The 27,020-nt window shown below is 38.2% G+C and overlaps 1 protein-coding gene across 23 annotated transcripts in view; it reads right to left on the bottom strand.

The window, feature by feature from the left end:
- kif1b (kinesin family member 1B) overlaps positions 1–27,020 on the bottom strand; it is a 61,298-nt gene that overhangs the window by 16,492 nt on the left and 17,786 nt on the right. For 7 of the 23 annotated variants that reach the window (XM_077731940.1, XM_077731952.1, XM_077732000.1 and 4 more), the window contains exons 3-27: positions 25,114–25,190; positions 24,830–25,009; positions 24,224–24,292; positions 23,695–23,873; positions 22,423–22,534; positions 21,496–21,573; positions 21,355–21,420; positions 21,180–21,197; positions 20,780–20,855; positions 19,796–19,874; positions 19,577–19,719; positions 18,579–18,620; positions 17,439–17,510; positions 15,852–16,063; positions 14,532–14,611; positions 14,286–14,361; positions 13,065–13,144; positions 12,353–12,459; positions 12,192–12,275; positions 11,434–11,614; positions 11,280–11,352; positions 3,070–3,178; positions 2,115–2,263; positions 1,430–1,608; positions 1,217–1,357 (exon numbers count right to left, since the gene is read on the bottom strand). In XM_077731940.1, coding sequence (XP_077588066.1) covers positions 1,217–1,357; positions 1,430–1,608; positions 2,115–2,263; positions 3,070–3,178; positions 11,280–11,352; positions 11,434–11,614; positions 12,192–12,275; positions 12,353–12,459; positions 13,065–13,144; positions 14,286–14,361; positions 14,532–14,611; positions 15,852–16,063; positions 17,439–17,510; positions 18,579–18,620; positions 19,577–19,719; positions 19,796–19,874; positions 20,780–20,855; positions 21,180–21,197; positions 21,355–21,420; positions 21,496–21,573; positions 22,423–22,534; positions 23,695–23,873; positions 24,224–24,292; positions 24,830–25,009; positions 25,114–25,190 — 2,662 coding nt within the window. Of the gene's footprint in view, positions 1–1,216; positions 1,358–1,429; positions 1,609–2,114; positions 2,264–3,069; positions 3,179–5,867; positions 8,157–11,279; positions 11,353–11,433; positions 11,615–12,191; positions 12,276–12,352; positions 12,460–13,064; positions 13,145–14,285; positions 14,362–14,531; positions 14,612–15,851; positions 16,064–17,438; positions 17,511–18,578; positions 18,621–19,576; positions 19,720–19,795; positions 19,875–20,779; positions 20,856–21,179; positions 21,198–21,354; positions 21,421–21,495; positions 21,574–22,422; positions 22,535–23,694; positions 23,874–24,223; positions 24,293–24,829; positions 25,010–25,113; positions 25,191–27,020 lie in introns of those variants that run through there. The other 16 variants (XM_077731994.1, XM_077732068.1, XM_077732076.1 and 13 more) reach the window with 8 other exon arrangements.

Here is a 27,020-nt window from a genome sequence, read left to right as displayed (position 1 = left end):
ATCAAACAAATTGAAATCTAACTTCTTAAAAATTTTGGGAATACACCACCAATGTTCCATCTAAGATGCGCACTAGCGCAATTGCGCACTACAGTGTTCCCTCGGTTATCGCGGTTAATGGGGACCGGACCCCCCGCAATAGCTGCGCATCCGCGAAGGAGGCGGGCCCCTTCAAAAAATGCTTAAAGAAACGTATAACACGTGCACAAAAGCACCACCATGCAAAAACATCATAGTAGTCCGGATGGAGGATTTTTTTGCACGTAAGAAACATCGTTATTGGGAGTTGTAAACATTGTTTTTTTGGGCGGTGAAGATGCCCCTGTAAACAGCCATGACGTAATCAATGCGATTCCTGAACTCTCACCATGTTATTGACCATTTCTTTGGCCTTTTTTTGATGAAACTACTAATTCTTATTGAATATTTTGTTTCCACCTCTTGTAAAATGATGCAATTTATAATTTTAACTTAATATCTTTACATTTTTCATTTATTTTTTCTTGAAAAAAATCTGCGAAGCTCTGAGTCCGCGATAGCTGAAGCGCGAAATAGCGAGGGAACACTGTACTCTCGTCTTCTCTGCGCAACAGCAATCATATGGCGCGCAGTAAATAAAATCCAGTTATTTGTTTTATCCCTTCCCCATGATGGCGCCGTTTACGTACATGGTACACCACTATGAAACGCTCATTCTTGCGAGAATTGATAACTCAACCTTCTCACATTAAGGATCTTACAGAGAATCAATTCTAAAATTATATGTGGTGCTTGATTTTTACAATTTTAACATGGTTGTGAACGATCTAGGCTATACGTTGAGGAGGTCACAACCAAATAAAGGGGAAAAATGTTAACTAGTAAATATAATGACAATGTAAAACAACACCAGGTCAAATGAGTAAACCACATGAACAATGACATGAAATCAAAATCAACAAACCAAAAAATACTTGTTCATGAACAAAATATGAAGGAAAAAGGAGCACAATGAATTAAAAAAAAAACATATACACAAGGTAGGATTAATGAATTTCACATATTTGGGCAGAAAAATACAGATGGAAAAAAATGGTTGGAAATATATAAAAAAAAAACAAATAAATAGTAATAAAGTGATTGGAAACCTGACAGTGATATAAATGGCATCACATGAAGTGAGGGGTATATATGTATGTTGAATATAGTGTATGCATTTTCCAATGCTTTTCCATACCTCCCAACAAGCTTGAACCAATGGAAGCGATCATAGAAGGGGTCATTTCCTGTCAAAGTGCCTTCTCCGCTATCCTCTTGATGCGTTGAAGCCATTTCTCCTGCACGGTCATACATTTCACGCATCTGTTCCAGACGCTGCCTTTAAAAAGAAAAAATATATAGTTAATCTATTACATATAAAAGAATCCCTTAATGATAGTACTGTCATTACTTGAGTTTCTCAAGGGACCAGTAGTGTGTAGCTCCATTCTTTAGGTCTTGGACCTCAACGGCAACAACGGTGCGAGGAAATGGCCTGGAATCGCGTTCTTTTTGAGGTTCTGGTGGTAAGAGCTCGGGGGGTAGTGGCGAATACAGTGTATCCGTCAATAAGACAAACTGGAACTGTACCTGAAAGATGGAGGGTTGTAATAAGCACGCATTCGAAAAAAAAACCTATGTTGAAAAGGGGAATAGGTTGAAGGACAGCCATTTTCTTTTGAAGGAAGTGTATAGGTTGAGCTTGAAGTTCAATACCACTGAAAGCTGATGCCCAATTGTGGCTGTGAGGCTAAAATTGTCATTTAAGTGTGTATAAACAGGGAACAACTTATTAACTGTCAGCATTAGGAGTTCTTTTAGACCTCTTAATCTGAATTTAATTCCCCCCCCAAATTTTTTCAAATATTTTTTACCCCCTGTATACCGTACACCATATAGAATACGGGTAGAGAGAGTAAAATTCATGTTATAACAAAAAAACTGTAAAATATGTTGTCTCAATATAATATTACTCTTTTTTTTTTTAAATTTCCCCAAAAAATCTGTGAAGCTCTGAGTCCGCGGTGGCTGAACCGCGAAGTAGCGAGGGACCACTGTATATATATTTTTTACCCAGTATAAGATATTTTCCTTACTTTCTTTTTCAGTTCCACACTGATAGCATTAGCCTCCTTCAAGTAGACGGCATTTCCCCAAAGTTGGTCTCGGAGTGATGTGAACTGATGGAATCGCCACTTTCTGAAGGCCCATTGAGCGAGGTTGAACTCGTGTTGAGTCCACGGCACTGTGGGATGCCAGGACAAAGCGCATATTCAAAAAAATTCATCTGGTGGAAAGGTTTTCTTTTAGTCATCTTTCATGTCCAAGTTATAATACGAGAAAATTCCTTTCCAATGCAGTCATTAATCATTCTACTGTACAATTCATCCATTTTCCATACGACTTGCCCTCATTACAGGTGTGGTGAGCCTACCCCAGTAGCATACCAGATTAAGTATACCCAAGACTGGGACGGTCTACAGCCAATTGCGTGGCATCAAATATAAAGTGAATTAAGCATCATTCTCACCCCTGGTGATAATGTAGTGCAGGGGTGGGCAAACTTTTCGGCCCGGGGGCCACATTGACTTTAAAAATCTGACAGATTGGGCGAGTCAGCATAAAATACGATACAAATAAAAAAGTGCATCCGTTAACAGTACATATGAAATATAAACAGAAAAAAGGACTGAAGTATTAACATACTCATCAGTCATCATTAAGGTAAAAAGTCTAAAGTGCAAAGTAAAGTAAAAAGGAATGTATTAATAAATACTGAAATGTAATTTAAAAAAAAGATAAAAGGGCTGCAAAACAAGAAAAACAAACAAGAGTGGACAGAGCTACTGTCACGGTGTGACGACGCCATCTTGGGGGAAAAAAAACAATATTTGGACAATGTCGGCGGACCGGTTTAAAAAGCCTAACGGGGCCGTATGTGGCCCGCGGGCCGTATTTTGCCCATGTCTGATGTAGTGTCTTCTTTAATTTGATATGATTAAAAAAGAAGTATAAAGGCATCACTGAAGAACCAGTAATCCTAATACAAACCTTCCCCTTCCTCCTCCTCCTCCTCTAGCTCTTCCTCATCAGGTGTTTCGGCAACCTGAGAACGCGTCTCAACCTGTTTCTGAAGTTCCTGTAGTTTGCTCTCATAAACCTGGATAGGCAGTGAAGAAAGAGGAAAGAGAACATAAACAAATTTGGATCAGCCACATCGCCTATAAAGCTAGCTCATCTTTTAGTCATAATTTACGCTAAGAAATGTACTCGCAATTGAATACGTCTGAAACTAGTAGTTTTGAAAAAAAAAAGTGGATTGTGGAAACAACAATGGCTTGAGAGCAGGACACCATATCCTGTGGAAGCAGAAATCTGCTGTAATCCAATAGGAGATGCCATCATCATCATCCTCATGAGAGCAGCACTGCCTCTGAACCTGGTGACCTCATCGTCTTTGTTCATTGTCTTGAGGAAAAACAATGGAGCCTTTTCATTTGTATTTGACCTCCAGCCTGCTGACATTCTACCAAAAAAGTTACATTCTCCCATGGTACAACATTTAATAACTTCCTTATCTGCAGAAAATATTAGATTAGGAATTATTGGTGGAATTATTGACGGCTGGATTTTTTTTTTTGATTATGTGGTTACATTTCAAATTGAATATACATCTATTTATGTCCTATTTTGCTTACCGTCATTATTATCACTTTATCAAGAATTTGGCCATGTTTTCTTGCATCTAATTAGTCTTTAACTTCACCCTGCCATGACCTCATTGATTTATATTGCAAATTGATGTAATTAATGCTGCATAACAAATAAATAAATAAAAACACCTTGTTAACTGTTAAGCCAATTCAATGCCTTTTGGATTTTTAAAAAAAAATTGCCAAACTCCCCAAAATTATAAGAAAAAAAATAAAAAAAATAAAAAATGCATTTTTTTTTATCTTAACCATTTATTACTACTATAATAAGCCTCAGCCATGTTGTAAATATACAGCATATATTTCACCCCATGAAAAATAATGTTCCAAGAGGTACATACACCATTGCAAAATATTTGAACACTTTTGTTCATGATCATGAGGCACTTTGATTACGTAAAAATTCAAACAGCCGACGAGATATCTTTGAAAAGAATCTTAGCACATACAAAGAGCCGTATCCGGACGTTTGGTCGCCGGTCTTTTGGTCCCTTTTGGTCCCCGGTCAAATGTACTTAGATATTAAACAGTACTTAGATATTAAACTCTCCCTCTTAGATATTAAACTCTTTCTCGTAAATATAATTTTGAGAGCTGGCTTCAACTGTCAACTCTCAGTCACCATTTGACTGGCGACTAAAAGGGACCAAAAGACTGGCGACCAAACGTCCGGGCACCACGAAGAGCATATTTCAAAATAACAGTACATTGCGACTTGGATTTTGTACACTGTACTTTCCATCTTACCTGGTTGCAATGTGCACCCGTGCAAACATTAAAATGAGTATTTTACTCATTTTTATGAGCAATTTATGTTGTTGCATTTAAAAGACAGTCAGCACAAAACAGAAAACTACGGGTATTGCATAAGCCTCTGCTATATCATTCACATTACAGCAGGCATGTCCAAAGTCCGGCCCGGGGGCCAAATAAGGCCCGTGGACAAATTTTTACCGGCCCACGGCCTCTATCATGAAATCAATAATACACGGCCCGCCAGCACTGTTGACCACAGTATAAAATAAATGTGTACAAAAAGCTATTTTTCACTTCACCAGAAGATGGCAGTAGCCCTGTGGCCGCACTCTGGCCGCCGTGACCCTTGCGTCATTGTTTCAGCCCAGCCCATTTCTAACATGTAAACAAAAAAAGGAAAGTTGACCGGGAGGGCCGCCGCATCCAGGAGAAGTGGAAATTTGAGTATTTTTTCACTGAAATACGAAACAACTGTGTCTGCCTAATTTGCCAAGAGACTGTGGCTGTTTTCAAGGAATTCAACATTAAGAGGCACTACCAGACGAAACATGCTAGCTACGACAAGCTAACTGGGAACGAACGCGGTGAAAAAGTGAAGCAACTGGAAGCTGTTTTAACGGCACAGCAAAGCTTTTTCACAAGAGCCCGTGAGTCAAATGAAAATGCCACAAAGGCAAGCTACGAAGTGGCAACGCTAATTGCAAAGCACTGCAAACCTTTCAGTGACAGTGAATTTATTAAAGATTGTGTAATGAAAATGGTTGAGAAAATTTGTCCCGCGAAGAAGCAAGAGTTTGCCAATATTTGCCTGGCTCGTAATACTGTGGCACGGAGAATTGAAGACGTTTCATTCGATATTAAGAGACAGTTAGAGGCAAAAGGAACTGAGTTTGACTTTTTTCTCGTTAGCGTGCGATGAAGACCTGGACTACATACTGCAGTCAAGATCCCAGTATCACCCTTCACATTAGTGCAGGGAAGATATTTGTTAAGTCCTCTGAGTTGAATAAATTCTTAAATCTCAGTTCATTATTTTTTTTTGTGATGGTCAAAATCAGTTTGAATATGCAGTGATCATTGTTTTGTTTTCACCACTGTTCCTACAGTGAGCATATAATAGTGAATAATATGTGATGTTTCACATGAACTTAGATATCCTTGATAGTTTTCTTAATTTTTTGTGGTTTGTGATTTCGGTAAAAACCTAAATGTAAAAAAAATGTAAAAGTATGCCATTTGTAATTAAAAAAAATCCCAAAAAGTTAATTTGCATTTAATGTTAATGGTTCAAAGAATGTCAGGCAAAAAGTCGGCCCGCACACATTTTCACCTTACCAAATCTGGCCCTCTTTGCAAAAAGTTTGGACACCCCTGCATTACAGCATAAGGAAAAGTTTGAAATGTAAAAACATTTAATAATCAAAGTCTCTGATTGTGTAGACGGTCTGCAATTTTTCCTGAAATGATATTAAGGCCATATAAAAATCGAGACAAATAGCTAAATTAGCTAGCATAAAGTCAATAGCAGCTAAAATAGGCACTAGTTAAAACAGTGTGTCATTTGACACAAGTTCAATAAAGTTTTCTATCTAAAAGAATTAAACTCAAGCACCATTCTAAGGATATACTAACTAAACTAGCTTTATGTATTATAAAAGCTGTTTAAAAAACTACTATAAATGAAATGTACTGTCTATGACATGTATTTGGGGGCAGCTTAACAGCTAAATAGTTCTATTTAGTTATCAATGTTGATATTAAACTGAGGTTCAAAAGGTTTTCAAGAGATGGAATAACAAATTTTGCTTCCAATCCTAACATAAACTTGTATAGTTGAATTGAAGAAAAATATTTCTTCCCAAAGTGTCATTGTGTCTTCACTACAGGCAAAATAAGACACGGTGGCACTGTTGAAATGCTGAAAACTACAAGAAAACAAGTAAAAGGTGAATATGTAAACACTGAAATTCAACCAAAGTACATTTGGTAAATCAAATGATGATTGATGAATTGTCCCACTGACTTTAAAAATAAACAGTGAGTATGTCCTACATACTGTACTTATGGATCAACCAATAACAGTCTAAAAAATGCATAGTTGTGATCTGTAATGTTTTTTTTGTCAACAAAATAAGTTTTACATCTACAGTATTTCTAAACGACTGTCTCTCTGCTGGCTTTCAAATTGGGAGCAGACAATTGCCTTCGGATCCTAGGAGGTGCCTGAAAGTTGATTGGCTGGTTTGCATGATTAGGTTGGTGGTGGTATTGCTGATAGCCATTAAAATTGCCATCTACATAAACTGTGTTGTTATAATGGCATGGTTGTTGGAAGTGGGGTTGGTGGTATGAAGGCTGCTGGTTTGGATAAAGGCGGGGTTGGTAGAAGGCTTGCGAGTGCCTACGATTTGCTTCCGGTTGTTGCAGGTGTTCCGAAGAACCTGAAGGCTGCTGGCGGTGGTTAAAAGAATTGCTTCGACCTCGTTCATGGGGTTGTTGATGGTAGCTATTTCTATAGTGATGTCTCTGACCCTGGTTGTAATTGTAATCAAAATGTTTCTCTCGGCGCTGGACTGAAGGACTTGGTAAAAGGGGAGTGACCTCTACGACAGAAGCGGCTATCTTTTCCTGACTTAGTACATCAGTATCTTGGTTTTCAGCTTCTTCTTCTTCTACAGATTCTTTCGGTACTTTTAGTTCGATGACTTTTTCGTCTGTGATAATGATGTGGGTACCAGGACTCCATGAGTTGCGATGTTTGGGGTTACTTTTGAAGGGGAAACGTAGTTTGCGGTCTTCCGGGGGGATGAAACGATGGGGTCCGGTATTTCGGCGGAGTTGTCTGGCTATCTCCTGTTGTTGGAGGCTCTTAAGGCGTTGCTGTTCTTGACGTATCCAACGAGCTTGTCCTCGTTTTAAGGTTGAGTCTTCACTTGTGTATTGCCCATCTTGCGACTCTCCATTCTCAGTTGTTTCAGGCACGGGTGGTTGGGGGCTTGGTGAACTGGTTTCGCTAGCAAATTCCGTACTGGGTGGTCTCTCTTGACCCTCGTTGGTAATAAGTGGAAGTACTTTTTCCATTTTGACCATTTTATTCCTGAGAGCTCGGATCTCCTCGTCCTTCATGTTATTCTGTTTCTTGACTTCTTGCAAAATGTCCTCAAGTTTATCAATGTGGACCTTTAGATCGTCCATGACAACTCCACCTGTTCGAGACCCGTTGGTGATGACATCCTCAATACGTTCATCGCCAACCCCAACGGTATCCCATACATCTCGTGCCACTGCCCTCCATGAGTCACGCTCATTGGGGTCTTTCTTGGTGTAGCTAGCGCAAAGTTCCTTCATCTTTACAATGGCTAGAGCTTCAATTTCTTGGCGTGTATGGCGAAAATCGTTGAGGGCTACCTCGTAGCAGATTTCTTTGACAGCCTGAATCTTCAGGTCTGAGATAGTTACCCACTTGGAGTCCTTGGTGATACGACGTCGCTGAGGGATCTGGTACATTTTAACAGGTTCTCTTCTCTTACCGCTGCTAGGTAATCCACACTTTTTCACTATGGTTTGTAGTTTGCTGGGAGGCAGCTTTTCTCTCAAGGAGGTGATCAGTCTCCAGCTCTCTTCACAAGACCTCTTATCTGAGTCATCCCCACTATCAGAGTCGCCATCCTTAAGAGAACAACACAGGAAACAAACCAAATGGACCCCCCCAAAAAAGGAGAAATTACAATGGGAAATCAAAGAAAGAATGAAGGATGCGTTTTAAAAAAAAGATGAATACAAAAGGTATGAATATGCAACATGGGAACAAATGTTAGTGCTTTAACTCAGGATAAGATTTGAGGTGAGCTAATGCAGGTAGCTGAGTAATCATTTTCATACATGAAAACTTTAAGAAATGTATTGAAACATGCACCAAATTATGTCCAAAATAAAATAAAATTGTGTTTACAATAAAAAAATAGACAAAACCGTGGCTTTCATTGACTTTCTTGTGATTTTAAGTGGATGAAAAGATGGATGATTTGACATCAACATGAATTTTTGAACAGTCGATTGATGTGCTATGGCTAGCTGCTATCAATTTTCAAACATTGCTCCCAAAGTTGCATATTTATATTAAAAGTACAAGTTGATTATGCTTGTCATGGTGAGCAAAGAAGTATCAACAGAGCACAGATGCTGCCGATTGAAGTTGATCTTTATGGTTTGGTTGAATTCCTCTTCGTTAATTGAAAAGTTGTGTCCCCAAGATGCTATTTTGTAGCATGCATGCAGTTCTTGGATTTGAAAGCTTTCCCCATTCAGTCCAGAGGGTTTTGAGTGTCTTTAGTATTAGCTGATTATTAGAAGAGCGTGTTCTTGCAGCTGATTCAAAAAGCCAGAAAAGTGAAAGGACAGACTGTGCTGAAGGATTGTTAAATCACTACAAGAAAAGTTAGTTAAAAAAAGGAATGCAGTTTCTCATTTTGGTAGACAAAATACATGACAGATCACAACCAGTAAGTGAAGATGTTTTAGGTTTTTTTTCAGATTTTTCTTAATATATTTTCCTGAAATAACACTGTGGGTTTGTAATTCACTAATTCAGCTATGAGCAGTGATAATGTTGATAGTGAGGTGTGCCATCAATGTACCGACAACGGCTTCAGGTTTTGCAAAACACTTGGTCCAAAGAAGTCAATGAGAAACCACATTGTCACTCCCAAAAACTACAGAAAGAGTTTTTGCTACCACAATGCAGTGTGCGTGACAGCCACCACATTGAAAAGATGAACATTAAAAGCAAGAAATCTAATTTTGCCAAGGCAAGTTCACAGCCACCTCAAGATTACAATCTTGCAACTGTGCCCATAGACAACACTGATATAGTTCAGAAAACATGCAGTTAACATGAACCATGCAAAAGCAGCTTCCATTCATAGAAATCCGAATGGATTTTAACACTGTTCTTTTTCTCAGATTAAATTTTGAACTACTTATGCTTGAGGATGGAGATGATACTTAATTATTTGGTTAACCAACCATTAAAAATTGGGTTTAAATGTGTGCAATTGATTAGAGGAGATGAATTGAGGTCAAATGGAATCCATGTCTTGGCTACTGAATAACAGGACATTCTGTATAGAAAGTTGGATTACATCCACATAGACTTCTGGTCTGGGACACAATGGGAAAAACATCATTACAAATGCTCAGTGCAACACGCACACTGAAACGGACCATAATATCCAGAAAAAGATTTTCTCATCCACCAAAAAATAAGTACAGTGTTCCCTCGCTTATCGCTGTTAATGGCGACCGGGACCCCCCGCAATAGCTGCGTTTCCGCGAAGTAGGCGTGCCCCTTCAAAAATGCTGAAAGAAATGTATAACACGTGCACAAAAGCACCACCAAGCAAAAACATCATAGTAGTCCGTATGGAGGATCTTCTGCAGTTTTTTTGCACGTAAGAAACATCGTTATTGGGAGTTGTGAACATTGTTTTTTTTTTGGGCGGTGAAGATGCGCCTGTAAACAGCCATGACGTCATCAATGCCATTCCTGAACTCTCACCATGTTATTGACCATTTCTTTGATGCAATTACTAATTCTTATTGAATATTTTGTTTCCACCTCTTGTAAAATTATGTAATATATTTTAACTTAATATCTTTAAGTTTTTTATTTTTCCTGAAAAAAATCCGCGAAGCTCTGAGTCCGCGATAGCTGAAGCGCGAAGTAGCGAGGGAACACTGTAATTGATTTGATCATTAGTTTTCCACTTCATTTAAACAAGAGAATTTTTGTAGATGCCCATCATTACGCGATGCCTAATGGTTTGCAAGATTCAAATTCACTACAGGGAATATACTAGGAGTGACAAAGGGGATTTTGAAAGAGGAGAAAGCTTCATAATCTCTTTCAAATTGCTGAAAACAAAGCTTATCTGGTTCATAAGAAATTGTCCATGCAAAGAAACAGAGACATGCACTGGTGCACACACACACACACACACCTAGCTCAGTGTGAGAATTAGTAATTGCTTCTGCCATTGGAAATTGATAACCAACAACTAAGGTTATAAATATAACTACGTTTTTATGACTCCTATATAACCTTCAGAGGCTAGTGCTGCAAGCACTAAATGGTCCCTGCGCATGTGCAAAGGTATCATTCAGTGATTTCAGCTCCGCCTTCTGGCGGTCGGTGGGCAGGGATGAAGTGGGAAATTCAATCATTTCTTAAGAGACAAGATTACTGTACCACTCCCAAAGCTTCCTTTAGCTGCAACAACTAGCATTAAGAATGCTACACGAGTCCAACCCACTCAGCAGCAATGTTCCCTCTAAGCTGCGGAGGCGCAATTGCGCACTAGTCTCGTCTTCTCTGCGCAGTAGCAATCATATTGCGCGCAGTAAATAAAATCCAAAGTTTTTTTTACATATTTTTTTACCCCTTTCCCCATGATGGCGCCATTTACGCGGCAGCCATTGGCAGTAGCTCTGTCCACTCTTATGTTTTTTGTGTTTTACAGCATGTTTTACATGAAAAATTAGAGGGAACATTGACATGCACCTGCTTAGAGGCAGGTGTGATACTGTTGTGCCCATAGCGAGCAATGATGATGTCGCTCACACTGGTACTCAGTGCGCTCAGGGAGGTTGTTTTTCTACCCAGACCAGCGAAAAATTAGAGGGAACATTGCTCAGCATCCCTTTGTTCCAACTATACCCGTAACAACAAGCTAATTGACGAGAAAAACAAACATAGCTGTAAGTTTGTAGGAATACCAGCTGCTCTGAACTCACCAGCCTCTGTTGTTCAAGAAGTTGGTCTGCTTCTTCCTTCTCCTTCTTATAAAGGATTTCCATCTCAGTTAGCCTACACCAAGAAAACGTCAGCTTTGAAAAACACAGTACAGTTAAGTACCTTAAACAGTTTCAATGCAAATCAAAATGGCACCTTTTCTCCATTTCCTGTTTCATATCTATGCCTTGCTTCTCCAGCAACTCCCTCTGAGCAAAGGTCCAGTCTACCGGTTCAACGGGGGTCTCGGCCGATGGTGTTTTTTCCCTTTCTGCCCTGGCTTGCTCAGGGTGGTTAAAGCGGAACACGTGATTTTTTCCCATAATGATACGGTTTCCTAAAAGATTTTAGGGGAACAAAACAAGCATAGAAAAACACAGCTTTAGCATTTGCCATATTTTTACGACTATAAGTCACACTTAAAAGTCTTAAATTTTCTCCAAATTAGACAGTGCGCCTTATAATCCAGTGCGCCTTATATATATGGAAAAAACAGAAAACCAAAAATGAAAAACCACCACTGTCGGATATTAAAAAAACAAACGCCTGAACTGAAAAAATACTGTTAAATATGCAGATGCCATCTTAGTTTACATCATCTTCCATCATATAGCTCGTCCCCCACTGCAAGATTTTATACAAAACAATTCCAAAACATCAACAATGGCTGGCTCTAGAGGTGACTGTGTAGTGAGTGCTTCATACCTGGAAGTCAATAGTAATTTCCGTATTTTCACGACTATAAGGCACACTTAAAAGTCTTAAAATTTCTCCAAAATAGACAGTGCGCCTTATAATACAGTGCGCCTTATATATGGAAAAAATGTCATTCATTGAGGGTGCGCCTTATAATGCGGTGTGCCTTATAGTCGTGAAAATACGGTACATTATTTATTTTTTCCATTTAGACGAACCTGAACGCAGTTGGATTGAGTCCTCAACACGCTTGCCATTGACGTAAGTCTCTGATCCCTCACAAGGGACAAGCATGACGATCACTTCAACAGAAACACATAAAACAATATTATGGAACTCAAGTGACGCAAAAGTAGAGCTTTATGACATGATGTATTACCATTGCCATTGGCGTTCCTCTCGCTACGGAAAATACAGTGCTCCTCCTTGATATGAGCACCACTCAAGACAATATCCTGCCGTCTTTCAGCATCAGCCTGTCCGACCCTGAAACCCAAACAGATGTCAGTTTCGATTCACCTGATTTATTTGCATTATTGAGTCCAAAGGTGAACTGCAGTATGTAAGATAGCCATCCTTCAGTCCAATGTTTAGGTCACATGTGTCAAAGTGGCGGCCCGGGGGCCAAATCTGGCCCGCCGCATCATTTTGTGTGGCCCGGGAAAGTAAATCATGAGTGCCGACTTTCTGTTTTTAAATTAAAATGAATAGTATAGATGTAGATTAAATTTCCTGATTTTCCCCCCGTTTTCAATCAATAATTGTATTTTTTTACTATTTTTTCCTGTTTTTAGTTCAAAAATCATTTTGCAAAATCTAAAAATAGATATAAAAAAGCTAAAACTAATAATATAAATAAATAAATAAATAAATATTGTTTTAGATCTATAAAAAACTGAATATTCAGGGCTTTTAATCCAGTTCTTTTAATCAATTTATAAAAAAAAATCTAAATATTATATCTAAAATAGTCCGGTCCACATGAAATCAAGTTGACGTTAAAGCGGCCCGCAAACCAACCCGACCGAGTCTGACACCCTTGGTTTAGGTTTTTGTCAGCACTTCAAGGACATGCATCAAGTTAATTTTACCTTGTAACTCCGTCCTTGATGTAATACAGCAGGCACTCAGACATGAGGGGATCCTCATTCAAGTTAACCAGGTGAGGAGTCTACAGGATAAACATGGCAAAGTGACAGGTAATTACAACAGTGTATATCAACATGTAAATCAGCAACAAAAAACAAAAGGCGGGCACGAGGATCTTTCTAACATCTTTTATAAATGACTATTCTAAATGTACTTTAATACTGTCTAATCTACCACAACAGTGTTCTTCGTTAAAGAAAACCAACCTTCTTTGGGGAGAAGACCCCATTAAAATCTGTGTACAGATCACAAGGCTTCTCATTCAAATGCTAACCAATGGAGCAGCAGTGAATGAGAAAACAGAATGAACACATGCATGTCAATCACAATTAACTGTAAACTGTAACATATTGAGGTCTTAAAAAAAGCAGGACAATTCTTGCTATTCAACTACACACCTTTGTTCATTCTAATCACTACTATTTTGGTTTGTCTATTACTCTACTTCAAAAGTAAAGTCCGATGGAGGGAAAAAAATGTTCACATTGACAAAACCAATAATTATACTGGCTAAGTATCATTTCCATTATAGAAAAGACTTGCAAACAATCCACTAGAAAAGGTGGGGAAAGGAGTGCTAAGAAGTAAGGTAGGCTAATTACTATGTGTTTATTTTTAAGGCATTTCTAATCACACATTCTCAAACCCTGCAACAAAACAAAGTACCAAATCTAAACCAGTGAGCAACCAGTTTTTACCTATTCCTGTCAAATGAGGATCATTCTACTAGTCTATGTGAAATCCAATTGTAAATGTATCAAAAACAATTATACAATAATGGAATTTCAAACCACAGCATACAATATGAAGAAAAGACAATAATCAACTACTCTTACTAAAGGAAGGAGGAGTCAAGACTATCAGGTTTTCTGCCAACTTGACTAAACAAACCTTATTTGGAAAACAATCAAATTGATCATCAAATGGATTCTCATGGCTGAGCTGGATAAATGAACAAGGCATAATATAAAGCATGATCACAAAGGAAAAACAAGAAAAGATACAATAAAGATGTCAAAGACAATGAATAGAAGGGTTCTTGTATAAGAGATACAACAAAAAGAAGAGGAAGTGAAGAGAGATGAGTGAATCACAAAAATACTCGTGTGAAAATTCATCCCACAGTCACTGTCTATACTAGTGTATGATAATGACTGGCCTACCTTTTTAGGAGAAAAAACCCCCAAAGTGCCTCCATCTTCTCGGATTGCCACGCCCATTTCTGCAAGTAATGCTTCCCTGCAAATAAGGCATAGCAGGTTCTTTAATCATTATTAATGTGTTGCACTATTGCAAACATAACACTGTCCAGAGCATTAGCTTGTATATACAATAGCATCTGCAGTTATCCAATGGTATTTTGAAAACAAGAAAGTGTAAATGAACTGGTTAGTAAGTTTTATAGTGACCTCTCCATTCGGATTGCCTCGGTCTTCCGAAGCTTCTCTTCCCAGGTTTCATTGAGCTCAGCAATGATCTTTTCAGATTCCTATAACACAAAAGTCAATGTGGGATGTTTGTACAAATGCTCTATTGGTTTTGTTAAAAAAGGCCTTATAAAGTCATCCAAGCATAACTACTACAAATCGACACAGTATCTAATGTTATGTTTATATATGCATCACAAGGGAGTGCCAGCATATCAAAAACAAAAATAAACGTGTACCGCCTTTGAGTCATATGTCCCTGACTTCCAGAACCAAATTGGCATAACTCAAGCGCTATTTTTGTACTCTTTCCCCCATATCTTCATTCGGGCTTGACGTCATTTGATGACAGAGTGGGCACTGTGGTTGTCTTGGCAACTGCAGCTTCTACTGGTTGCTTGATTGTACTTTTCCATTATCAGGCATATGACCAGAATTAGCTTGACAGAGTCACCGGACATTTGCGAGCCGGACGTTTGGTCGCCGGGCGTTTGGTCGCCGGGCGTTTGGTCGCCGGGCGTTTGGTCGCCGGGCGTTTGGTCGCCGGGCGTTTGGTCGCCGGGCGTTTGGTCGCCGGGCGTTTGGTCGCCGGGCGTTTGGTCGCCGGGCGTTTGGTCGCCGGGCGTTTGGTCGCCGGGCGTTTGGTCGCCGGGCGTTTGGTCGCCGGGCGTTTGGTCGCCGGGCGTTTGGTCGCCGGGCGTTTGGTCGCCGGGCGTTTGGTCGCCGGGCGTTTGGCCGCCGGGCGTTTGGTCGCCGGACGTATGTGCTTAGATATTAAACTCTCTTAGATATTAAACTCTCTTAGATATTAAACTCTCTCTTAGATATTAAACTCTCTCTTAGATATTAAACTCTCTCTTAGATATTAAACTCTCTCTTAGATATTAAACTCTCTCTTAGATATTAAACTCTCTCTTAGATATTAAACTCTCTCTTAGATATTAAACTCTCTCTTAGATATTAAACTCTCTCTTAGATATTAAACTCTCTCTTAGATATTAAACTCTTTCTTAGATATTAAACATTCTCTCTTGATTTTAATTTTGAGAGCTGGCTTTAACAGTAAATCTGTCACTATTTGACCGGCGACCAAATGTCCGAGCATCGCTTGACAGGGACTTTGGAATTACAAAACAAAAATATTAACACCTGATTCATGTGACTTATTTCTAAATATCTGTGTAGCTTGATATATTCCAATTCTATCCGGAAGTGTCAATCCCACAGAAAATGAATGGATTCTCTTTGGCTAGTGTTCTAAGACTTCAATGCCATGATGTGACTCATTGAGACCAACTTTACCTTGAGCCTTTCAATAGCTTCCTCTCCACCGGGAGTGGACATGATGCGTTCCTGGATGCTGGTAACCGACTGGAGGAGCCCCTGGCTGCTCAGTGAGCCAGAAGATGGGGAGGTTGTCAGGGAACCAATAGGGGCTGTGGAGAAATGGCCAGGGCGTTGGTTCTCTGAAGCTATCAAGTATCTATTCTTATTGTTCTGAATGTCTTTGAGGTCTGAACCGACAACAAAAGGGAAAGAGAGAGAGAGAACAACAACAGGAAGGATATGAACAGGGACAGGGGTGATAAAACATTAAATGAAAGGAATGAAATACAAAATGAAGAGAGAGGAAGAAACAGGGACAGGGAAAGAAAGGGAGGACAAAAGGAGGGAAGACCAATGTGAGACACAGGTTGTACCAAGAAGATAAGACGAGCGTACATCACAATGTTAGCTACAGAAAAGCAGTTTTCAATTCAAATGTTCTGTGTTAGTTCTTCCAACATCTTTTGCTACATGTACGGCAAATCAAGAACATCTCTATCGGCATTTGTCTCTGTACAATTCCTAAAAATAATGCACTGATATTTGTTGCTGAGAAAACTGCTATCACTGTAAATGTGGGCCTCGGATTGAGGCTGCAAAATGCTCTAGAGCAGTGGTCTCAAACCGGTTCCACATAGGGTCACAGTGGGTCCAGGTTTTTGTTCCAACCGATCCAGTGCCGACATTCTAACCAATCAGGTGTCTTTAAAATAAGCAGCACCGGACTCTAATTAACTGATTGCACTTGAAAAAGGTATCCTTGTTGAGTTGGAACGAAAACCTGCACCCACTGCGGCCCTTTGACGACCGGTTTGAGACCACTGCTCTAGAGGGCAAATTATATTTGATGACATGCTGCCAAATTTCAGCCCCACCCACACACACACACAACTTATAATTGATTCCACATCCAGATCATGCATAATGCACAGCAATCTTTCCAATTGTCAATACAGACCCGTGCAACGCTCACCACTTTCTCACGCGCATCAAACTTCTTTATTATTGCCACTTTGCTTTCAAATGAAATGGCTTGCCTCTTCCTTGTACCTCCCTCACTAGAAGCCTTTCGCTTTTCACCAACCATATTGAATAATGGATGCACGAGATATTTAATGATAAAAATGAAATCGGTTCTTTGGAGATACGTCACGCACTTCCGCACTGAAGAGGAAGGTAGATGCTGGGTGAGCTGAGTTCTCACAGCGCCAGGTGTCGGTATTAGTGGCGGAAAGAAGCACTACTCGGAAAAAGGTGCGCATTACAAAATCGAACTTATGAACATTTTTTGGACATAAACGCAATTTGCACACATGTTCGTATGTACCATTTGTTCGTAAGTTGAATGTTCGTAAGTAGGGAAGCGTCTGTACAGCCTAAAAGACCTCAAGTTAAGATTAAAAAAAGTCTAAACGCTTTCCCAATGAAAACTTATCAGTACAATATAAGTATTAAAGAAGGAAGAAGTGTTAGGAAATACAGCAAAGGGCACACCATCAAACCAACTACTCACTCTAGGTTAGTGGAATCTCTCAAACTACATTCAATGTCTATTTAATGCACCTTTTGGTCTGAAGCTCTGAACCTCAGTGTGACAACTGAGCAGTGGCATTCTAAAGCTTTGAGCACTGTCACCTGCATTGGACGATTAGTGAGAAAATAAATAAATACAAAGAAATTCTGCTGCCAAATAAGAAAGGACAAAAAGAGAGTACTAAGACACTATTGCCAGAAAATGATGCTATTACTAGCTATGTCTAAATGAGACAAGCCTTAAAAAGAGAACTCTTAACGGTTATTTAGGAACTGCAATAAGCAGAGTTCATCACCACAAGCACATGCTAACTTGCATGCTAATTATGGCCAGAACAGCAAAATGAAGGGAGCCTTGCAATTCTATTCAGCTTTAGCGTCTTTGCTTTTACATGCAGAGCAGATAGCAGTTTAGTAATTAAGGCTGGGCGATATGGCTAGATAAAAAACAAAGATATCAAAAATTTATTGTTGTTCTGTCTGCATTAAAATAAAGAATTGTGATTTTAGGGGTATTTTGGGAGCAGGAGTAAAATATCAGGATTTGTGGATTGGACAAAAACCATCAACGTTTCAATAAAAGGGATGTGCGCTATTATCGCATTCATTCATTTTTGAGCCACTTAGTGCGGGGGTGCTGGAGCCTATCCCAGCCAACAATGGATCTTGAGTGGGCTACATCTTGAATTGGTTGCTAACCAAGATGTGCATTATATAATTAGGGATTTTGCATAGTATTTGTTGATTATTCACATTTTTTAGTACTCAAATTGAGAACTTTAGATTGTTTCTAGATTGGCTTTTAAAAATATAACTGCGGAATTCAACGTTAAATCCGTATGGCAGTTATTTTTGATACATTTTCATCATTAATCAAGACGAAATAAGAAAATTCTAAAAAAAATCCCTTCCTAATCTAGTAGATTATGCATGATGAATATGCTTGAAACACAGTAACTAGTAATCTTTAAAATCATCATTTTAAGTCCGTTCATCTGTCTACTACATTACTATGATTTGTAGACAAATTGTCAGTTAAAAAAAATAACCATTACAACATATCGCCCAGCCCTAGTTCTAATTTTGAGCTAATTTGGGCTAAAAGCAATGTTATTTTAACTATGAAGCAAAGAGTGAAAACAGTGCATGAGAAGCAGACAAAATACAAACATTTGATTTCACTTCCTGGGCAATCATCCCCCTGAGGATCAACTGAAGGGAAGCAGGAAAAGATGAGAGGGGTCAGGGTACAATGGTAGGAAGAGGTTTTTAGACATTATTTACTGTGCAGAATGAGAATGATGACGACAAAGGTCGGGTTAAAAAATGCAGAGAGTAAGGAATGAGTTGAGATGTTACTGTAGGCCCAAGTTTGTATCTGGAACCTGTTTTGGAATTTAGAAGCTATATAAATAGTCCAGCAAATTAAAATCAGTGTGAATTTGTCAAAAAATTTGTTCTAAGTGTTCACATTAAGATGTAAATTTGCATTTGCAGTACAGTGTTCCCCCACTACTTTGCGGTTCAGCTATTGCGGACTCAGAGCTTTGCGAATTTTTGGGGGGGGAAAAAAATACAAATATTACATTGAAACAACATATTTTACAGTTTTTTTTTGATATAACATGAATTTCACTCTTTCTACCCGTATTCTATATGGTGTACTGTATACAGGGGGGTAAAAAATTTAAAAAAAAAATTGGAATTAAATTCAAATTAAGCATTTTTGAAGGGGAATCCGTAGTTCGCGGAAATGCACTTATCGCGGGTGGTCCCGGTCCCCATTAACCGCGATAAGCGAGGGAACACTGTATCACATAGGTGAGTAGAATCTATTAACTGAAACGAGCTGAGAGCTACTTGTTATTCTGGCTTGTTAAAAATCTTTATACATGAGCAATGAAATGAAAATTATGAGAATGTACTCATTGCCTGATCATACATTTCCTTCTTTCTGAAACTACCGTAAAGGTCTAACGGAGTTATTGTATTATGCCTTTTGCACTACGCAAGAGTGAATTGATTCTGCAATACAATTTTAACAACACAATGAGATTGAAATTGTTGTTTTTAAGAAGTTAATGGAGACAAAGTATGCAGACAATAGAAGAAGTAGAGAGAAGAGGAGAGGCACATGCTGGATTGAATGTTGTTGACATATGACTTACTGTCCAAGATATCTCCCAGTCCTTGTGCACGTAACAGCTCCTTAAGTCGAGCAACTTCATCCTTCAGATCACGCACCAGTTTATTGTTGGGATCCTCATTAATAACAGCATTACATTTGATGTTCTTTGCGCGATCAGCATAGCTAGAAATAAATGCAAATGAGAATTATAACTGATTTGAAATGATTCATCCTTATTTGGACAGGATGAGAAGCTTACCGCAGTGTACTCAGTGTTTCATCATAATTGATATCAGCCGGACTGAGTGCAGCAACCATTGCGGTTCTGGAGTTTCCACCTTTCAAAAGAAAATATACAAATAAAATGTTGATGTATTTTTGAAACGGCAATGACACAAGGAAAAATATAATTAATTGCATGTCCATTTTCTCTAACATTTAGATGAAACAGGGCACTTAATCTAATTTGATAAGTGGTGCATTAAAAATAAGAGAAGGGCAGATTGCCCGCAAAAAAATGTATATTGTCGAAATGAACATGTGATATGTTTGGGTTTCATTTCCTGATCACTAAATAGAAATAGGCTAATTTGGGTGCTCGGACGTTTGGTCGCCGGTCAAATGGTGACAAAGAGTTTACTGTTGAAACCAGCTCTCAAAATTATATTCATGAGAGAAAGTTTAATATCTAAGAGAGAAAGTTTAATATCTAAGTACTGTTTAATATCTAAGTACTGTTTACTATCTAAGTACTGTTTACTATCTAAGTTCTATTTACTATCTAAGTACTGTTTAATATCTAAGTACTGTTTAATATCTAAGTACAGTTTAATATCTAAGTACAGTTTAATATCTAAGTACTGTTTAATATCTAAGTACTGTTTAATATCTAAGCACTCTTTAATATCTAAGCGCTCTTTAATATCTAAGCGCTCTTTAATATCTAAGCGCTGTTTAAGATCTAAGTACTGTTTAAGATCTAAGTACTGTTTAATATCCAAGTGCTGTTTAATATCTAAGTACTGTTTAAGATCTAAGTACTGTTTAATATCTAAGTACTGTTGAAAACAGTAGGTATTTTGATATTAAACTCTCTCATAAATATAATTTTGAGAGCTGGTTTCAACAGTAAACTCCCAGTCACCATTTGACCGACGACCAAAAGACCGGCGACCAAAAGACTGGCGTACAAACACAGAACGAACAATCAAATCATGTCCCACAAATGTGTTCATGTTCATACCGAGATTTTCCCTTAAGAGCCATGTCAAAACGGAGTCCCTGTATGGAATGAAGTCTGACTTCTTCTTCTTTTTGCTCTGAAATTAAAATTAGTACACATTTATCGTAAAGAAACCAATTTTTACAAAGTGATGTGACAAGTTAGTAATGGGAGTTTAACATTATTAAATGTTGGACCATGACAACAAAATAACGCCACATGAACTATGAACCCTGTTTTTAGCCGACATTGTAAGACATATACGCTCTACTTCATGGAGACTGAAAGCACAGCACTTAACTAAACAAGATTACAAATTGGAAACTAGCACAATGTCAATACTACTTATGGTAAAAGGCAGGCAACTCTGGCAAAATGGAGTGAATTAGAGGTTAATGGCTGAGCTCCCAAAGGGTTTTACCTTGCTGGTAGAGTTATCCTGTGTAAGCAGGTATTACAAGAATAGGAGAAATGACAAGGACAGACATTACCCAATGCAAAGCCAAAAAAAACAATAAACAATTCCTTTACAACAAAGTGTAATTTTATTTTTGAAAGACAAAGGGATAAAAAGATGAAAATTAAAAGATACTTACCACTTCAGCAAGTGCAGATATGACCTTTCCTAACGTAGTCAGGGACTTGTTAATGTTTGCACCTTCCTACACCAAATGAATAAAGATTACATGTAGAAAGAAAGTGAAGCTATTCATACTCTTATTAAAAATGAGTCTTACCTTAAGCCTAGTGCCTTTAGCACCAGTGGAATCTGCTCGTTCACTTCCTGCCAAGTCCACAAGACTAATTTTGCTGACCTGAAAATGGAGATGTCAATTAAACTACAACAACATTGAACAGGGGAGGATGCATCTCAGAACATGATACGATATTGACATGATTTTTTGTTGCTCGGACGTTTGGTCACCAGTCTTTTGGTCCCTTTTGGTTGCCGGTCAATTGGTGACAGGGTTTACTGTTGAAACCAGCTCTCAAAAGTATATTCATGAGAGAGAGTTTAATATATAAGAGAGAATTTAATATCTAAGAGAGAGAATTTAATATCTAAGTACTGTTTAAAATCTAAGTACTGTTTAATATCTAAGTACTGTTTAATATCTAAGTACTGTTTAACATCTAAGTACTGTTTAATATCGAAGTACTGTTTAATATCTAAGTACTGTAATATCCAGGTAGTGTTTAATATCTATGTACTGTTTAATATCTAAGTACTGTTTAATATCTAAGTACTGTTTAATAACTAAGTACTGTTTAATAACTAAGTACTGTTTAATATCGAAGTACTGTTTAATATCTAACTACTGTTTAATATCTAAGTACTGTTTAATATCTAAGTACTGTTTAATATCTAAGTACTGTTTAATATCTAAGTACTGTTTAATATCCAAGTACTGTTTAATATCCAAGTACTGTTTAATATCCAAGTACTGTTTAATATCTAAGTACTGTTTAATATTGAAGTACTGTTTAATATCTAAGTACTGTTTAATATCTAATTACATTTGATCAGCGACCAAAAGGGACCAAAAGACCGGCGACCAAACGTCCGGTCACGGATTTTTACATCAATAACAAAAGAACATAGTGGAAAAGAAACCAAAACATCTTCAGTGACAACTCAAACAATGGTGAAAAGAGTTGCTTACCTTTTCAGTCGAAAGGTCTGTCTCGCTGTCGTGTTTTTTCTGCGTGAAAACGATGGTAAAAACTGCATGTGACCTGCTGCTGGTCTCATTCATATTGGTAGCAGCCACAGTTCTGTAGGTAAATAGATAGCACCATATTCAGATTAGTCCAAATACTGTTAAAACCTCTTCTGAATATTCACTCTGGGCTTTGAAATAATTTGACACACAATACAGGCATCACTGGGCATTACACCTTTTAGAGTGATTTAAATACTTGGGATTATTCATCCTGTGGGAGGCGGATAATACCATGAAGACATCAAACACATTGCACAGTCAGAGGGCTTAGTTTTGGAACATGGCGTGTAAAACCACTATCTCCTCTTGTGACTGCTCCTTTTGAGTCAACATAGGAAGATTAAGGCGAGGTACAGCCTTGAGTCCATGAAATTACACAGTAAGAAAAATGTATGACACTCGTGATGCAAGTGAAAACAAGATTCACTTAATGAAAAGCCACATCAAACAAACCTATCTTACAGATAATTAATAATAGTCTTCAATGTTCTGAATTAGCAAGGAGTTGGTTTTCACTTGTGTGATGTTGTTCTCTAAACCAGGGATGTCGAAATTATTTTATAAAGGGCTGCAGTGGGTGCAGGTATTTGTTCCAACTGATCAATTGATTATATTTTTAAAAGACCGTATTGGTGAAAATGTATATTCATCAGGTGGACTGAAAACCTGCACCCAATACGCAACTTGATGACCGGTTTTGACATCCATCAACTAAAAAACAGGACAATGGGCAAAGAAAGACCATGGACTCCTTCAAATTTCATTAATCCAAGATGGTACAGTTTTTCTCACTCATCTTAAGGTATCCCAGTCAATGTTCCCCGTAATTTTTTGTTGGTTTGGGGCAAAAAGACAACCTCCCTGAGTGCACCGAGTACCAGTGTGAGCGACATCATCATTGCTCGCTATCGGAACACCAGTATCAAACCTGCCATTAGCAGGTGCATGTCAATGTTCCCTCTAATTTTTCATGTAAAACATGTTGTAAAACACAAAAAAACATAAGAATGGACAGAGCTACTGCCACTGGCTGCCACGTAAACGACACCATCATGACGAAAGGGGTATTTAAAAAGAAAAAAAAAGTTTGGATTTTATTTACTGCGCGCCATATGATTGCTGCTGCGCAGAGAAGACGAGAGTTGTGCACAATAGCGCACCCGCGCAGCTAAGTGGGAACATTGATCCCAGTTATTCCAGAAAGTGTCTTACCTGGCTTTATTGCCAGCATCCATTAAGTCAGCAATGTCCGTGTAAGACGTAACGGCGAGCTTGGAAAGGTCCTCCACATAAGGGCCCAAAAGTGGATGTTCTCTCACTCGGAGATTCCCTTTGTTCTTGGGATTGAGCAGATCTCTCACTCGCTCACAATAGATCTCCATGTAGCTGACCTACACATAAGAGCATGCAGTGAATTGTTTTGTGAAATTTTCCCAGCATTATAACTGCGATCATGTATAGGTGAGAATATTCAAAGTTCAATACCTTAAAATGTATGGCAAGATAAACTAAAAAGTCTAATTAACCATTACATTATGTATCAGCACATCTGTTTTGCAAGCTTCTAAAGATTCAAGGTAATTTAAAGTTTGTTTCTGAGGAGTATTGTCATCCATGTATAATTGGACATATATATCTTACAAAAAACACAAAGAAAACACTAGTGGGAAAAGTTAACATACTAATTCTAATCGCATTGCCAATGCAAGACAATCAATAGAAAAAACAGCTGTAAATTCACCTCTACAGAATAGGAGAGCTCCTCTTTGTTATTATCCGCATTGATCTTCTCAAATAGATCTTCACAGAGCTGGGAAGCAGAGAAACATTATTTTTAGTACCAACATGATAATAAAAGTTAAACCCAGCTAACTACGGGCATTAAATAAACAGGATGCTGGTTGCCAACCAATCGCAGGGTAAAGAGAGACAGAAAACCATTTATGCAGACATTCCTAGCAAAGGATAGTTTAGAACAGGGTTGGGCAAACTTTTGGGCCCGGTGGCCACATTGACTTTAAAAATTTGATAGATGGGCCGGGTCAGCACAAGATACGATACATATAAAAAAGTGCATCCGTTAACAGTACATATGAAACATAAACAGAAAAAAAGGACTAAAGTATTTACATACTCATCACTCATCATTAAGGTATAAAGTACAAAGTAAAGTAAAAATGAATGCGTTAAGAAAAATTAAAATGTAATTGTATGCCAGTTGTTTATGCGGTTATCCAAATACAAAGAATAGGGACTATAAAGTTAAGTATACATTAAACAACAGTTTTTTTGGCTTTTTTTAATCTGTAATCCCAATGTTTTAAAAAAACAGCATTGAGGAACAAACCATGGGAATAATTCCTTCTTGGCCCTCCTCCTGTTTGCCCATCATGGTATAGGATTTGCCAGCTCCAGTCTGGCCATATGCAAAAATGCACACATTGTACCCCTCAAAGGCATGCTGCAGCATTTCCTTGCCAATGTCATTATACACTTGATTCTGTGCGGCAAAGCAGGGGTCTTGCGGCTGTGGAGGAACAAAGAACAGAATACAGAGAACGTTAAACTCACTAAAGCAACAAAAAATGTGTTTTCTTCATTTTTATGACCATAAAAAGGGCTTAGACTCACTGTCGTGTGGGACCAGTAGGAGTAATCAAAACTGAAGTTCTTTGCTGGTTCTTTTGGAGCTTTAGGGTTAAGAATAGCTGAGGAGGAGGAACAAAATAGCAAGTTATAATGACTTTCAATTTTTTACTTTGGCCACAATTCATAAAATGAATCTAACTATAGTACCATATTTTCACGACTATAAGGCGCACTTAAAAGTCTTACATTTTCTCCAAAATAGACAGGGCCCCTTATAATCCACTGCGCTTTATATAAGGAAAAAAATAAAATGTGCCATTCATTGAGGGTGCGTCTTATATATGGAAAATACGGTATTTAGCTTCTACAGTCAAGTTTGAAATAGAATAAGGCTGGAAAACAACATCTGTACTGACACTGACAAATGCAAAAAAATATATTGAATAAACAGTAGTACTTCAACCAATAGTGGCCTCCACGCAGAATAAAAACAAAAAATCCTAAATAAAAAAAACACTATTTTCACGACTATAAGGCGCACTTAAGTCTTAAATTTTTCTCCAAAATAGACAGGGCGCCTTATATTCCAGTGCGCCTTCTATATGGAAGAAAATAAAATGTGCCATTCATTGAGGGTGCGCCTTATATATGGGAAAAATGTCATTCATTGAGGGTGCGCCTTATAATGCAGTGCGCCTTATAGTCGTGAAAATACGGTAATTGCCAATTTAACTATGTATGTGTCCTTCAACCATGATTTTCATATTCATTATTGAGCATTTTCAACACAAATTCATTGAAGGGGTTTCAGCCCTGCTCACTAAGAACCTAAAGAACATGTACCTTTTCAGAAGTGTGCTTGATGTTTCAACTTTTACCCCTACTAAAACATGTTTTGTCTTTAAAAATCACCCTAAGAAAGGTTAGCCATCTTCCCTCTACTCAACAATGTGGGATATACAGCACCTGCCGTCACAACTTGATGACACTTCCCTTACGCACAGCTGGAGTGTTCCCTATGGCCACACAGATATCTCTTAATGAACAAGAATGTGCAACTATGTCTGGCATTTCATTCCTCTCAACTATGTTTGTAACCAAGGGCAAGCTCTTAAAGCCTTCCTCACACTGAACACCAGATGCAAAATGAAATGTTGACTTTACTGGGGGTTGTTTGCTGATATTGATACCTCTATAACTCCCCTTGTCTATTAGACAGACGTTTCGTTTGCAGTGAATGTCAACTAGGAGCTAGGTAAATATTAAGTGACAGTGGAGGAGGTAGATGTGCAAATAAGTATGTTGGGAATAGAGTTTAGAACAGGGGTGGGCAAACTTTTCGTATCGGGGGCCACATTGACTTTAAAAATTTGACAGATGGGTCGGGTCAGCACAAGATACGATACATGTAAAAAAGTGCATCCGTTAACAGTACATATGAAACATCAACAGAAAAAAGGACTTAAGTATTAACATACTCATCACTCATCATTAAAGTAAAAAGTGTTATAAATTACAAAGTAAAGTAAAAAGGATTGTATTAAGAAATATTAAAATGTAATCTAAAAAAAAGATAGATGGGCTGTAAAACACGAAAAACAAATAAGAGTGGACAGAGCTATTGCCACTGGCTTCCGCGTGACGGCGCCATCTTGGGAAATACAAAAATAAATAAAAAATAAAAATAAAAACATTATTTGGACAACGTCGGCGGGCCGGATTAAAAAGCCTAACGGGGCCGTATGTGACCCGCGGGCCATAGTTTGCCCATCCTGGTCTAGAATACTAAATGTCCTGGGCTTATCAAAAGTGCAATCAGTAGCTGTCTCAAACCAAAATATGAACCAGTATGCTAAATAAATATCAATTTCAATGACAGTTATTTGGAGTATTACATTTAAACTGCAAATATCAGAATTTAATACATCTTATGAGCATTGCAATCAGGT

Source organism: Stigmatopora nigra, chromosome 1 (assembly GCF_051989575.1).
Source record: "Stigmatopora nigra isolate UIUO_SnigA chromosome 1, RoL_Snig_1.1, whole genome shotgun sequence".
NCBI classification, from domain to species: domain Eukaryota; kingdom Metazoa; phylum Chordata; class Actinopteri; order Syngnathiformes; family Syngnathidae; genus Stigmatopora; species Stigmatopora nigra.
This window is presented reverse-complemented; position numbering and strand designations above follow the sequence as displayed.